The 15,965-nt window shown below is 40.9% G+C and overlaps 1 protein-coding gene across 4 annotated transcripts in view; it reads left to right on the forward strand.

Annotated features, from left to right (window-relative positions):
• The window catches only part of golgb1 (golgin B1), a 45,081-nt gene that overhangs the window by 7,615 nt on the left and 21,501 nt on the right, over positions 1–15,965 (forward strand). Inside the window, exons 3-9 of one of the 4 annotated variants that reach the window (XM_066705550.1) lie at positions 3,032–3,205; positions 3,338–3,451; positions 5,451–5,612; positions 6,246–6,470; positions 6,833–7,922; positions 8,009–8,091; positions 15,365–15,425. In XM_066705550.1, the coding sequence (XP_066561647.1) occupies positions 3,032–3,205; positions 3,338–3,451; positions 5,451–5,612; positions 6,246–6,470; positions 6,833–7,922; positions 8,009–8,091; positions 15,365–15,425 (1,909 nt within the window). The remainder of the gene's footprint in view (positions 1–3,031; positions 3,206–3,337; positions 3,452–5,450; positions 5,613–6,245; positions 6,471–6,832; positions 7,923–8,008; positions 8,092–15,364; positions 15,426–15,965) is intronic. The other 3 variants (XM_066705553.1, XM_066705551.1, XM_066705552.1) reach the window with 3 other exon arrangements.

Raw genomic sequence — 15,965 nt, forward strand, 5'->3', positions numbered from 1 at the left:
CAGAAGGCTCTTCCCATTAGGTAATGGCTGTCTTTTTGAAAGGGATTTAATCAATTTGAAAGGGAACTAATCAATTTAGCTTTACAATTATTTATTGTACAGTAATATGTTTGCATAATCCATAACTGATATGATTGTCATTGATCAGATTTGTCTTATAATTCATAGTTATTGTTTTCCCAAGACATCATATGAATGAGATTCATCACTGTCCTTGACCATTTTACATAATGAAATGTGATCTTTCTTGCAATTTTACACACTGAAATGTGCATCTTTCTTACTGCCTCCTATTTAATTGGTCTGTCAAAAGTGAAGGAATGGTGTGTTGGCATGGATGAAAGATTCGGCCTCCATTCACATACAGTTCCTGGAACACTGAGTCTGTATACTTAGAGAAAGTTGATGCTTCTGAGATTTTGCGTAGAGTATAGTCACCCTTTTATATTTTGGAATATTTCAGCTCTCCCTTGGCTGTTTGTACATGGAGTTGGCACTATTTCCATTGTAGTGCATGACTGCCAGCTTTTTACTAAGAATTAAACAATTATAATATTGGTGTGTGTCCATGTATTCATATTCTTTAAAAACTAAAAATTCAGATTTTCAAGAAAAAAAGGCTGCTTTGTGAAAGTGCATGTCATTAGGAATAACAATATATTTGTATTAATTACATACATTGTAGTTGATTTACCATGTTTGCATTCCCAGAAAAAGATAAATGATATATTGTGGGGGCAAAGCAATTAATACATGGAAAATTTCCAGACATGCCACGAGCTTCTGTATATCTTTCATCAGCTGGGGACAGTTTCTCACTTGGTGTTTCCTCAAGTGAATGCTCAAAATTTTTGTAGTAGATACTGTAGCCACTATGCACGTTCTGCATGTGATTTAATTAAACCGTGGTATTTATCTATTATTTCCATGCCCATTAGAAGTATGAGTCGCTCAGTAGGCCTATATGTGATGAATGATTGTTTTCCACAGTTTCATTTGCTGTCACACTGATCTGAAAGGTTTGCCCAAATCTTTTCAGATTCCACATATGATAAAAAAAAACATATTCCAAGTTAAGTATTAAAAAGTATTTACAAATCCATTAACATGCTATATGCTATGTACCAAACATCAAATTTACATATACATATTTTAATTTGCTGAAGCCTGTTGTTTACAAGGACAGATTTATTTTAACCTTTTTACCATCTGTCAGTACAAACTGTTTTTGTGCATCCATGCCTTTCCGTGTTCTGTGGAGTTGTGTGACTCTTCTTTTTAATGTATAGAAGCTCACTGCCAGCAGTGGAGGGGAAAACGTGAGGAGGGCACATAGGTAAAAATGAGAATAGAGAAAAGAGAACATAACTCACCACCCGGTATAAGACACTTCTGGATGACGAACTCCCACTGAAAATTACTATGGACCGAACAACGACCCCAAATAATCCACAAAAAAGATTATGCCCCACAGCAAGCCAAAGCCACAACCTGAGACTGGCACGACCACCACCCCACGCCATGCCTATATCTTATCTATATCTATATGCACTGATCAGCCATAAAATTATTACCACTTGCCTAATATTGTGTAGGTCCGCCTTTTGCTGCCAAAACAGCCCTGACCCGTTGAGGCATGGACTCCACTAGACCTCTGAAGGTGTGCTGTGCCATCTGGCACCAAAACGTTAGCAGCAGATCCTTTAATTCCTGTAAGTTGCGAGGTGGGGCCTCCATTGATCGGACTTGTTTGTCCAGCACATCCCACAGATGCTCGATTGTATTGAGATCTGGGGAATTTGGAGGCCAAGTCAACACCTTGAACTCGTGATTCATCAGATCAGGCCACCTTCTTCCATTGCTCCGTGGTCCAGTCCTGATGCTCACGTGCCCATTGTAGGCGCTTTCGGCAGTGGACAGAGGTCAGCATGGGCACCCTGAATGGTCTGTGGCTACGCAGCCCCATACGCAACAAACTGATGCACTGTGTGTTCTGACACCTTTCTATCAGAACCAGCATTAACTTTTTCAGCAATTTGAGCTACAGTAGCTCGTCTGTTGGATCGGACCACACGGACCAGCCTTTGCTCCCCACGTGCATCAATGAGCCTTGGCCGCCCATGACCCTGTTGCCGGTTCACCACTTTTCCTTCCTTGGACCACTTTTGATAGGTACTGACCACTGCAGTTCTGGAGATGCTCTGACCCAGTCGTCTAGCCATCACAATTTGGCCCTTGTCAAAGTCGCTCAGATCTTTACTCTTGCCCATTTTTCCTGCTTCTAACACATCGACTTTGAGGACAAAATGTTCACTTGCTGCCTAATATATCCCACCCACTGACTGGTCATAATGTAATGGCTGATCTGTGTAGATCTCTTTGACAAGCAATACAATTATAGTCATACAAAATGTATCTTTGTCACCTCAATGTTGGGATGGAATTTATTTTTAAATGAACCCTGTTAATACAAACGGCAAAACAATTACTTCATGCAGATGGTACTGGAATAAGAAATTTACAATTTCAATTTTAATGCGAGCACATTCGATTCTGAAAACATATGTTACTGTACATTATTCATCACACAAAATCATCACAAACAACTGGGATGATTCAAGTTATGCACATTCTGGAATGCAGTACGATCAAAGTTAGTATTTTAACTGTAAGTTATATTATAAAATCACACTGAAAAATTCCATACATCTTAGTTACACTAATTCCAACATGTAAAGATGCATAAACCCATAATGTTAGTAACTGCGCTAGGTCCCCATTAAAACTGTACTGTAATATATTATACGTCTATCTATTCTCTGTCTAGTATTACTCTTCTGTCTGTCAGTCAACACATCTCTTATGTATCTACCTGCATACCTACATTGATTTTGTACTTACAGTGGAGATTAAAGTTACACACAGCAGTGCCCTACTAGCTCTGCACACTACAATGCTGTGTGTATGAATGTGTTGCAATGTATTTGTCCTTATTAATGTACCCCCCCCATACCTTTTTGGTCACTCTCAGGATGGGGTGATCCCCTCAGTCCCCACTGAGGATGTCACCCTCCCACCAGAGAGCTGGGGGGCGGAGGAGGAGGTGCTGGAGCGTCTGGCACACACTGAGCAGTTGGTGGTGCAGCTGAAGGAAATCATCAGAGAGAGAGACACCAAACTGCAGAGTACTGAGACACTGCTGAAGGTGAGGAGTGGAGGAGGGAAGTAGGGGAGAGGGGAGAGAGAAGGGGAGGAGGGGTGAGGGAGGTGGATCCGGGAGGCAAATGTTTATACTGTGTGACAATGCAGTGGCTATAATTTCCCCTGTATACTGCAGGAGGAGCGTGCAGCAGCAGATGCCCGACTGTCCAAGCTGAAACTGCAGGCCAAGGCCAAGGTGGCAGCTCTAACCAAGCAGCTGGAGCAGATGAGGGGTCAGGACAGCAGCCAGGTGAGCCAGGGAGGGACACTACTTACAGCAGGGGTAGTCAATAGGCGCACCGCAGGCCAAATCTGGACCGCCAGACGCTTTTGAATGGACTGCGAGAATCATTTTAATTAACTTATTATCATGATTTTCTTTTTTTATGTATTGGTTATGGAGGTTTGTTATAATCAGTGCTTGTTATTGTGTGGAACCTAGTAGCAGCTCTTCCTGGTTATTAGCAAGTAGGACGATACATATTAATATGGGATGTCCTATATAGAGCTCGTGTTCCCATTAGTTATAAATAAACAGCTAAACTGCGGATCGCTTGACGTACGGACATATTTCAACCTCGTCTCCAAAATATAAAGAGTCCATACACATGACTGGGGAGGGGCTCACAATGCCATAGCTTGTATTCACCTAGAAACTCCTACATCAGTGGTGGAAACAGCTGATTTCCAATGAAGACGCAGATTTCTAGCAGGTGCACAAATAGAGCAGAACCTAGCTCCACCGAAATAGATCTGTGATTGAGAAGCACCAGAAACTGCATCTAGTTTGCATGTATAACCTCGGTTGATATGTGGTTGTGAAGCAAAGATATGTTTGATTCCAAATCTGCCTGATTTCATGGAGATTTTGAGCTAAATTTTTCGATTTCGAAATAAATCGTGCATTTCAGGTATTCAATTTTCAAAATCTTCTGGGGGAGGACCCCCAGACCCCCACCCTGAATTCCTCAATCCTCTTTGCCCTCATTTTGCTAAATTAATTTTGAACGGTGGACAGTGATAAAGGCAAGTGATAAAGACATGAATCTAATAAGATACGAAATGCTAAAAGTGGTCTTAAAGTGCTTTAATACTTATTTTTACATTTATTTAAATGTTTTATTTGTTTACTTTGTCAAATGAATGTACTAAATATAAGCAACAGGGTATATTACTAATTCACATAATTGTGTGTGTGTGTTGGAAAGGGGCATTTGGAGCTGTGATTTCCCACCTCCCTCTGGAGTCTGGACCTTGACTGTACCTTGACCAAGAAATTTGGACCCTGACAAAAAATAATTGACTACCCCTGACTTAGTGTCCCCATCGATGGGATTGAGGAACACAGGATTCCCCACTGACAGGCTGCAGATACCTGGGCAACAAAACACTGTTTATTAATTGCAGTAACTGTAGTAATGTTAATTGTATGATATTAATTGCTAGTAGTATTAATAGTATTTACAACAGTAGTAGTAGTCTCCTGTGTTGTAGCAGTAATAGTATTGTTTGCATTTAGCAGCAGCTGTGTTGCTTAATTTTTATTTTTTGCTGGTTAAAATCTTGTTTTTGATCAGTTATCCTTAAAAGCTACATGTTGTAACTTGACAATCGCAAAATAAAATAAAAGCCGCACACTCCTTTAGCACTACAAAATGAAAATAAATACATTTTATTTGGCAGAAAAAGCAATCCATCCTGATTGGTGGCGGATTGATTTTTTGCCAAATAAATTTTTTTTTAATCTTGGAGTGCTAAATTAATGTGCAGATTTTCTTGTCTTTTGGGATTTATTCCTTGGCTGGCACCTCTGCTATTTTTGAGTGTGCATCCTCCTCTAAATATTAATCGTAGCTTGACAATCTGCTATTGTAATATGTCATTCTGTGGGTGGCGGTAGTGAGAGCTGAGGCATTGTTTTCAACTGACAGATGCCTTTGAGAGAGACACTGTTGCACTTTAAAGTTAACAATTGCTGTTGAATGAGGTCACCTGTTTTGTTGCTAGGGAGAGGCAGGGAGGTTACTGTATAGAGAGTGAGGGCAGGATCCCACAGTGCAATGGCTATAGCCTCTCCTCATACTGAGAGAGGCAGATTGTTGTGTATTACCCATATAAAGGTTCTGGATGATTAACACTTTTTACCTAGTTTTAGGAACTTTACATTGATTGGCAATCTCTGTCTCTCTCTCCTCTGTCCTTCCTCTCCATCACTTTTTTTGTCCTTCTATTGTCACTGGCTCTCACAGAGTACTAATGTCTCTCTCTCTGTGGCCCCTGGGTTGGAGGAGGAGCTGGAGCAGCTCAGGCTCCGTCTGCAGGAGGAGGAGTCAGCAACGAGGGCTTTGCGGGAGCAGCTCAAGGAATCTGAGCAGCACTTGCGAGAAAAGGAGGAGACTCACGCAGAGCAGGTATAGGAGCGTAGGGGCAGGCACAGGTCTGAACAACCTTGAAAAATTAAGCATTTTGTGCAAGTTGAGTATGTGTATCAGTTGTGTAATGGTTGTTGTGACACTGTGTGGGACAGGATGGGAAGTATAATTGTACCCGGTGGGTACACCTGTTTAAGCTGCTGTAAGAAACCAGGCTGGGGCAAGAACGTACCCGCCTTCATACTACAAAAGATTTAGAAGTGAGTAGTTTTTCAAGATTTACATAATCGTAAATCTGGAAAAACTACTCACTTCTAAATCTTTTGTAGTATTTTTTGTATTACTGTAGTATGAATACATGTTAATTTGGATTCATATGTTGTTTTCACCCATTTTCTCATTGGAAATAGGTATATTTCAAAATATCACTGTCCTGGTCACAAAAGCAAAGTTTGTGGGGAATAATAGCCATTGTCTATACTTTTGATACATAAGCAATTAAGCAATTAGGAATAACACTTACTACCCAGGAACAAAAATTGTTACTTAGTGTTGTCAGTGCTCAGTATACTGAGGATCAGTTATGCACTATTACTGTATGTAGATGAACACATAAAAAACCTTTATGCAGCATGTCCCAAGCATATAACACCTGTGCACCCCTCCCTCCAGCTGCGTGTTCTGCAGTCCGTGGTGTGTGAGAAGGATGTGTGTTTTGAGGAACAGGTGCGCAAGCATGAGGAGGAGCTGCTGGGTGCAGCTCGAGGCCCTCCCCCAGAACCAGAGCTGCAGAGAGCACTGCAGGCGGCCAAGGAACACCAGGATGCCCTCCGCGCACGCACACAGGAGCTGCAGCTGCTGCAGGAGGAGATTCTCAGTGCAGACCAGCAAAAACAGGTATGCTGAGAGATTATGGAGACAATTGGGCTGTGATTGTGCAGCAAAAGGAAGTTGATGATCTAAGAATGTTGCTGAGTCTGTCAAATTATCCTTCAACAACACAAGAGTGAGAGGGGAGACTGATTGAAAGAGATTTGACTGACTGACATTGAGAGAGAAAGGGACTGAAGGACTCAGAGATGGATTGACCCTAGCTTAAAAATACTAATTAGGAGGACCTATTGAATAACTATTGAAAAGTACTAGCTGACTGGCTGAAACCATGAAAGTCACAAAGACCATGACAGACAAAGAGACGGTCAGGGTGACATACAGGCAGGAAGCTTTCTTACAATTTTCTCCTGCTACCCCCCCTCCAGATCCTTACAGCTCAGTTCAGACAGATGGAGGCACAGCTGGCAGAGGCTGGCAGGCAGCAGGAGGAGGAAAGGCAGCATTGGGCCATGGAGGCAGAGAGGACCAAGGCAGAGCTCACTGCTATGAGAGATAGGCTGGAGGCAGCAGAGAGAGAGAGAGACGAGGAGGTGACGAGAGAGAGAGAGGTGGCAGCTAAGCACGTGGCAGAGCTGTGTTTTCTAAAGGAGAGGCTGGAGTCAGCAGAAAGAGAGAGAGACGAGACTGTATCAAGAGAGGGAGAGGAGGCTGCCAGAATGCAGGCAGAGCTGTTGTCCCTCAGGGACAAGCTTGAGGCGACAGAGAGAGAGAGCAACAAGTCAGTTGTGAGAGAGCCAAATAAAGAGGAAGAGCTCTCCTCTCTGAAGGAGAGACTGGAGACAGCGGAGAGAGAAAGAGATGAGGCTGTGATGAGGGAGAGAGAAGAAATTGCAAGGATGGATGGAGAACTGAACGCCCCGAAAGAGAGACTGGAGGCAGCGGAGAGATTGGGAGCTGAGGGTGAAGCAGAGGAGAGAGAGAGAAAGGAGGAGGACAGTGGATGGGAGGCAGAGATAGCAGCCCTGAAAGAACACCTGGAGATGGCAGAGAGGGAGCGAGATGAGGCCAAGACCAGGGAGAGGGAAGAGGCTACCAGACGAGAAGAAGAGCTAAGAGGCCTGAGAGAGAGGATGGAGGAGATGGAAAGAGAGAGAGATGAGAATGCTACGTCACTCTCCTTTTTAATGCCAGAGAGGGAGAGAGAGGAGGAGCTGTCCACATTACGAGAAAGACTGGAGGAGGCAGAGGGGGAGAGAGAAAAGGCGGAACAGAGGGCAGAAGCACTGGCTGATGTGTGGAGGGGATTGAGCACTCTGATGGGCCTGCCTCAGAGAGAGAGGGATGAAGGAGAGGAAGGAGAGGAGGCATCCCTGCCCACTGACCCTGCTCTGTGTGTGTCTGCACTGCAAGGGGCACTCCGAGCCCTGGAGTCAAGACTGGCAATGATGAGAGAAGAAAGGCAGGAGAGTGAAGCACGCTGCTTCCAGCTCTCATTCACACTGGAGGCTGTGCAGGGTGAGTAATTGCACTTGTCTTCTACTATGTAAAACACACAAGATCTTTAAGGTCCTGTTCTGACAAATGGCAGTTTTTTCTTTCAGGGGAGTTATGCAAGAGTACTGCAGAAGTAGAAGAAGCGGTCACTAGGATTCGACAACTTGAACAGCAAATTGCAACACAGCAGGTAAAAGAGGGTTGGGACATTGTTTGTGGGGGTGGTATTAATGATTGGACAGTTGGTTGGTTAGTCAATAGACTAAATCATGGCTCCACCTACACATTTGTTAAATGCTCTAAGTCAATTCCAGCCTAGGACTCCCTGAGTGGTAGGAGCAGGTTGAACAGGAAGTGGATCAAAGTGAGATGATCAAACCACTCTTAGCTGTAAGTTCTCTCCTTTTAAAGGTCAATTCACATAATAATAATTGTAATATATATATAAAGTATACAACCCCTTATAGAATGTATAAACAACCCCTTTCTACTCTCCCACCAAAAATTGTAAACATGTGCCCGGCTTGATTTTTAACAAAATCTGAAAATATCTAGTGTGGTGAGGCACAGTTACTCAACACTCCTTGACAGGAGGTCCAGATCTTTCACAAACTGTCCTGAGGACACCCCAAAGCTGTGCAGCAGGGAATAAATTGTTCTAAATTTTTCAGTAACCAGGGAACTGCTATTCTGTTTTAGCAACAATAATCTCAAGTCAGTCAGATCCCTCCTGGCTTCAGTTTGTTTTCAGTGCTTTAACATCTTAATTAGATCTTAATCCTCAGATTTTGGATTAGAGTCACAGATGCCTAGCAAACAGAGATGGAGACATGGAGAGGTGGGAGCTCTGTGTGGAAAACCTAGGGGCTAGCCTCGGACTAATATACGAGGAAGTGTAATAGGCCAGTTGTGTGCCCTCTGCTTTCTATATTTACTGTTCTGGAAACCCGCCCCACCCCTCTGAGCTGGGGAAATTAGATTTGGAGAATTCTGAGCACATGTTACGATGACCCAGTCCTCAAAATAGCCCTGTCACATCCCCTTTCCCCTCTGTACCTCCTCACCCTCCCCTTCTCACACAGACCCCAATGATCTCTCAATTATACTACATACTCCCCTCAACATCTCAGTACAGTACTGCATCACATTGCCAACTGCAAAAGAAACAACCACCCGCTGTTTAATTCTTACCTTGACATGCACACTGTTCTACTCTATTTTATAGTCCTAATCCTTATTATTCTCTATTTCCTGGATCTTGTACTGCATTGTGCTGTATTGTGCATGTTTTGCTATTCCACTGTTGTGGTTTACATGTCCAGTATGTAGCTGGACAAGGGCGTCTGCTAAAAAATAATAATTAAAAAAATTATAATAATTTGGCAAATATTGACTGAAGGGGGTGATTACTTATGCATTCAATGATTTCCTGTTTTGTATTTGTAATTTAATTTAGAACAATTTGCAGATTATATTTATCACTTTAACATTTTTGAGTGTTGATCAGTGGCAAAAACTCCCGATTTAAATCCATTCTGATTTCATGTTGTAACACAATGAAATGTGGAAAAGGCCAAGGGGGTGAATACTTCTGAGATCCACTGTATATAACAGTTCAGTTCTTTTAAGCTAAACGAGGTCATTGCCAACCCCCTCCAACTAATCCCCCAGCAACACGGCGAGGATGTCCTGTTAGAGGGAATCTCTCTCTCTCTCTCTCTCTCTCTCTCTCTCTGCACCAGCTCTATATCCCCTCACTTCTCACCCTGTCTCACCCTGCTCAGTCCCTGCTCCCCCCTCCCACAACCACAGTGTGAAAAAAATATTAAACAGACCCCACCTTTGGCTCCAGCCCAGCTGGGATTAGTAATGGCCTGTGCCTAATGGCCTTGACCTGTGAGTAGTGCAGGGCCTGAATCGGACACTCAGGCAGCAGGGCTCTGAGGTTTTCTTTGGGGGGGGGAAGCAGGCCAACGTACACTTTATAATCTGGCTGGGGACTTTAAGGGCTTTAGAGATGTAAGGTTTAATACCCCGTTTCGACTACCCACGTTCAGGTGCACTTCCGCATCGCCGTGCTGTAACTGTACAGCTAAACTATGCCCAGCAGCGTTTCCATTCATAGCCATGAGGTACAGCTACCCTAGGAAGTGACTGTGAGACACGAAAGGTCAAAACTTATCCCGGTACACTCGGCATTCTGGGATTTAGTGTTTTAAATTGGAGTCTGAACTACCTCTAACATTAAAGTGCAATAAACTTTGGGCTGAAATGTTTTTATCTAACACAGTCTTGTAGTATAAGTTATACCAGATATTCAAAAGTACAAACCGGCACACATTGAAACAATATATAAAACAAACAACATCACTTTTAAAATTTGATCTAGTTTATTTTGTTTACCAGCGCATCGTAAATAACCTTGTTACTACTCCCTGTATCATGATCCGATTAACATTGACAATATAGCTTAATTTAAGTGTCCTAAATATTCTCCCTTATTATTTATATGTGGGAGAATGAACTGCGTTGCATTATTAAATACAGTGCGCCTGGGTTTAAATCTGTCCTGTAGCCACTACATATCTATATCATGAAATATACAATATGACAGTCACAGCCAGTTTCGTAAGCAAAACTCATACATGTATATATAAATACGGCTACAACACTCAGGGATCCATAATTTACTCGGAACAGTTTTTCCACAAATTCAGTGTTAGCATGTTTTCTCTGTATACCTGCAGCTATATCAATGTCGCAAAATAAAGGAATGACATATCAATAACATCGCGCGTGGCATCCGCTTTTATTTTGAATGAGATTCCTTTAAAAAATACCTTTTTTGTATTAATCGGTGTTTTGTAAGGTTGTAAGGTTTGTATTTCTGCAGTCGGTAAAGCGTCTTGGATTATAAATACTTGGATTACCATTAACATATAGTTATAGCGATAATGAGGGGTTACAAATATAATTAAAATATACGATTATTCATGCGATTGATCACATAAAAATTAGCCTGTTTTAAACATTTTAATAGTTTTAAGTTAGTGTAAACAGGGGGAAGCTAAAAAAAAAAAGTACCATTAATTTTGACAGAATTTACAAGACATCGGATATTTAATTTAAATCCAGGACGAATATTTCATTTTTGCGTATATTTATAACAAAAAAAAAAAAAGGAATATTTCGTCACGGCACATTGTATGGCATTGTAATCCGCAAACCCCCGCCCCAATCCTGGAAAAGACAATAATAGGCCACACACACACCCTGACAGAGAACAGAGCTAGTTAAGCCATTATCTCACAGTGACTTTAAGGTTACTGAAAATAAAATCCGCTTGGTAGAGATAAAGTGGGGAGATAAACCTTTAACCTGACCTGAACTGGCCCCTGCAGTTTCTGTGAATCTGAGCAAAACTCTGTGCAAGTATTTTAAATATATATATATATATATATATATATATATATATATATATATATATATATATATATATATATATATATATATTATTTAATTTAGTTTTTAAATTTTGAAACGGCAAACAGTGCAGTGCGAGGATTTTACTCGCATTTGCGATGTGAGTGTGTGAAATACATTTTTGGCGCACAGTGCGAATACAATGTTTGAACTCTATAAGGAAATACTACATTTAAATAATTATGATAATAATGACATTATATACAAATTATTATTACGGTATTAAATGTAGGAAATGTAGTTCGGTTGTGGATTATCCCAATTAACCGAGAAGGCAATTAAAACTACAAGTCCCATGAATTACGTTAATGATACAGTGTTGCAGCGGTTCATTTGGCTTGATATCCAATCACCTACTAGCTGGCGTTAGCCGTCATTACACTTACAGATCTAATAATACTCAGTGACAGTAGGGCTGCATCAACTAATCGACAACGTTGATTATTAAAATCTTAAAATGTAATTCATCGTCAATTGGTTGGGTCTACCTGGGGTGCAGCTACTAAAAAAAAACTTTACAAACGAGAGGAGCCCATTCGACCCATCGTGCTCGTTTTGGTGTCCATTAATAACTGAGTGATCCGAGGATCCTATCCAGTATGTTTTTAAATGTTCCCAATCTTTCAGCATCTACCACATTGTTGGGGAGTTTGTTCGAAATTGTGACTACTCTCTGTGTGAAGTAGTGTCTCCTGTTTTCCAATTTGAATGCCTTGAAGACCAATTTCCATTTGTGTCCCCGGGTGCATGTATCCCTGCTGATCTGATAAAGCTCCTCTGGTTTGATGTGGTCGATGCCCTTCATGATTTTGAAGACTTGGATCAAGTCCCCACGTAGTCTCCTCTGTTCCAGGGTGAAAAGGTTCAGTTCCCTCAGTCTCTCCGAGTAGGACATTCCCTTCAGACCTGGAATAAGTCTGGTTGCTCTCCTCTGATCTTCCTCTAGAGCAGCAATATCCTTCTTGAAGTGTGGTAACCAGAACTGTACACAGTATTCCAGATGAGGTCTAACTAGTGCATTGTACAGTCTTCACATTACTTGTTTAAAATTACACACTTTTGACAATATACCCTAACATTCGGTTTGCCTTTTTTATTGCTTCCCCACATTGTTTGGATGGAGAAAGTGAGGAGTCCACTTAGACTCCTTGATCTCTCTCATGCGATACTTCATCTAATTCAAATTCCTCCCATAGTGTAATTATCGTGGACATTTGTGTTACCTGCATGTAATACCTTGCACTTGTCCACATTGAATTTCATCTGCCAGGTGTTGGCCCACAACTGAATATTATCTAAGTCCCTTTGAATAACCTGTGCTGCGAAGATTGTATCTGCTGAGCCACCTATTTTAGTATCATCTGCAAATTTGACAAGTTTGCTAACTATCCCCGAGTCCAGATCATTAATATAGATTAGAATAAGCAAAGGCCCTAGTATTGATCCCTGTGGAACTCCACTAACAACCTCACTCCAGTTAGAAGCAACTCCTCTAATCGACACCCTCTGTTTCCTATACATCAACCAGTTCATAATCCATCTACTTACATTACCCTGAATGACTACAGCTTCCAATTTGAGGATCAGTCTTTGGTGTGGAACCTTATCAAAAGCTTTTTGGAAATCTAAGTATATCATATCATATATGCTTTCACGTGCTCTACAGCTGCAGTTGCATGTTCAAAAAATTCTAATAAATTAGTAAGACATGATCTGCCTTGTCTAAACCCATGTTGACTATCTCCAAAAATATGTTTTTTATTAAGATGCTCCTCTATTTTCTGTCTAATACAACATTTTACAAGTGATGCAGGTGAGACAAATTCTTTGTATTTTGTTTAATCTCTATCCTTTTTGTATGTACTGTATGCAACTGAATCTGTATCCAGTGTGCTCCAGTTTAACTCTTCTAAGTGCTGCCTTCAAGGGTTGCTTTTCTAAAATTGTAGACCATTGTTTTAGACTTGGTTCTTGTTTTTTGAAAGTATGCCTAAAATCTAACCATATTGTGAGCACAGTTTGTCTTTGGTTCTCTGACTAGTGTCCCTCTGACTCTATCTTGGTCATTTGAAAAGATCAAGTCAATACATACACTCTCCCTGGTTGGTTCCCTGACAAATTGAGTTTCAAATTGAGTTTCACTTCCTTGCTACTTGCAGTCCTGATTACACTGTACAATGCAACTTCTTTCTGAATATCTGAGTTGGGTGGTCTGTAACATACTCCTACCACTAATCCTCCAGATCTCTTGTTCAATAGTTTCTCCCACAAATATTCTGTTCCATTACTGGGAACAGAGCAACATGGAACATGGACCCAGAGTTTCTATATTCAATTGATTAGCAAAAGAAATTGGTCAACATTGAAAGAAATTAAAAGACCCTTGGTCTTGCCACTCCCCCTGGCTCTCCTTCGCAACAAATTTGACATTGACGCAGACTATGCCTATGCCAAGCCTATGCAGTTTTATGGTGAACCCTGCATGGACCTCTGTCTAATTGAAAATAAAGAATGAACACACTTATTTTATTTTACAATTAAACTTACAAAACAATATAATATATATTTTTTTTATTTTTTTTTATAAAATGTATGTAGGACAGACCAAGCGATACACAGGCCTTTCTATCTAGGCATAACATATTACTTTCACTTCACTTTCATTAATTTATGGGGTATGTTGTTGTCAAGTTTATATGACAATTTAAATGTGGAATGTTTCAACAAAACAGAAACATATTTATAGTTTATGTACTTGATAGTGTTTGTGGTTTTCTGTTATGAACCTTTTACCACCTTGAAATTAGATCTGTCTACAATTTATCTATTGGAGCGTTAAATGGAAATGAAAAATGTGGGCTACCAAAATCTGTGTCAGAAGTGATTTGTCCACCCCTGTGTACTGAGCTGTACTGTGCTATACTGTACTGCACTGCACAACACTGTGTAGTGCTCTAATTTTCTGTTATATACTGTAATATGCAGAGGTCTGCTATTGTAAAAGAAGATTTAAAAAGCCAGACTTCAAAAAAAGGTTTTCTTCTGGGAGAGAAGGATCAGATCAATACCAATACCTTCTCTGAGGTTTATATTGCTTCACAAACAGTAAATATGCAGTGCATAGACAAGGCAATCTTTATTGTCATGTGATCTGACTGTCAAGCTTATTTATTTACGCATTGTTTTGCCATTCACCTTGCTGTTTCTTACAGAATACACAGCACACACATTTCTATAGTCTCTAACAAAATGCATGAATCAGCATTCAGTTGGAATCCTCCTGCTCAGTAATACATTGTTTACCTACATTTTTGTTGTTTCCTATACCAGTTCTACACTATGCTGTGCTGTACTGTGCTAAACGGTGCTGCACTGTACTGTGTAGTGCTCCACTATAATGTGCTTAGTTACAGATTGCAGACACAGCAGCCCAAGTGTCAGACAGTCTAGCTCAGTTTAGGCTTCCAGACCAAGGGCAGATTATAGTGACCACATACACAGTGACACACACACACACAGACAGTCTTCCAGCCTGTCTTGAATCAGCACTACAAATCCTCTCACCTATCACATGTCCCAGTCACATTTGACACAGTGCACTGTTTAATGATGCTCAGCCATAACATAATCATCATTATTATGTTGTAAAGCAATATTTGTTATTATTTTGCACATGCCTTTCTCCTAGGATATGTACACAGAATAGAAGTGATGGTAATATGGGCAGCAGTGTGGATTAGTGGTTAGAACGCTGGACTCTTGAGCAGAGCGACGTGGGTTCCAGGTGGGACACTGCTGTTGTATTCTTGAGCAAGTTACTTTACCTAGATTGCTCCAGTACAAACTCAGCTGTATAAATGGGTAATTGTATGTAAAAATAATGTAACAATTGTAATTCAAAGAAATATAATAGTAATAGAAGGTATTGGCAGTAACTGTGTTGCCTGTGTCCCAGCCAATGAGAATCTTGCCTTTTTCAGGTTCCCAACATGACATTGGGTGAGCCTGACACACCCCAGGAAAGGCAGATGGCAGATGGAGGTATGCAGAATCAATTAAATAACTGATAAATCAAAGATTCTTTTGACTCAAAGGTGCAGTGAAGAGTGTGGTGCCTTTCCCCTGTCGAATATCACAGTGCACCAAAAGATGGAATAGGCACTTCAATGCCCTCAATACACTCAATATACTGCCTATGTGCAGCAGTGTGCGCCTTTCACTTGGAATAGGGCAGTGACAGCTGAGGGACAGGATGTTGTAAGTCGGTGTGTAAAGAATGACAGTCACAGCCTTCACTGCAAACAGACAGGGGGAACTTTGACCACAGTGTGCAATAAAGACACACCTCTGATTGTAAGAGCTCTGTGATATTTCCTCAGCATTCTGTGCTCTTAAAGGCACAGTGCACTGCTTTATTATATATATATATATATATATATATATATATATATATATATATACATACATACATACATACATACATACATACATACATACATACATACATACAGACGGGTGACAAATTAAAGGACAAACCAACATAAGTGTTGGGCCAACACAAGCCACCAGAACAGCTTCAAT

The sequence above is a fragment of the Amia ocellicauda genome, chromosome 5, assembly GCF_036373705.1.
Source record: "Amia ocellicauda isolate fAmiCal2 chromosome 5, fAmiCal2.hap1, whole genome shotgun sequence".
Classification (NCBI taxonomy): domain Eukaryota; kingdom Metazoa; phylum Chordata; class Actinopteri; order Amiiformes; family Amiidae; genus Amia; species Amia ocellicauda.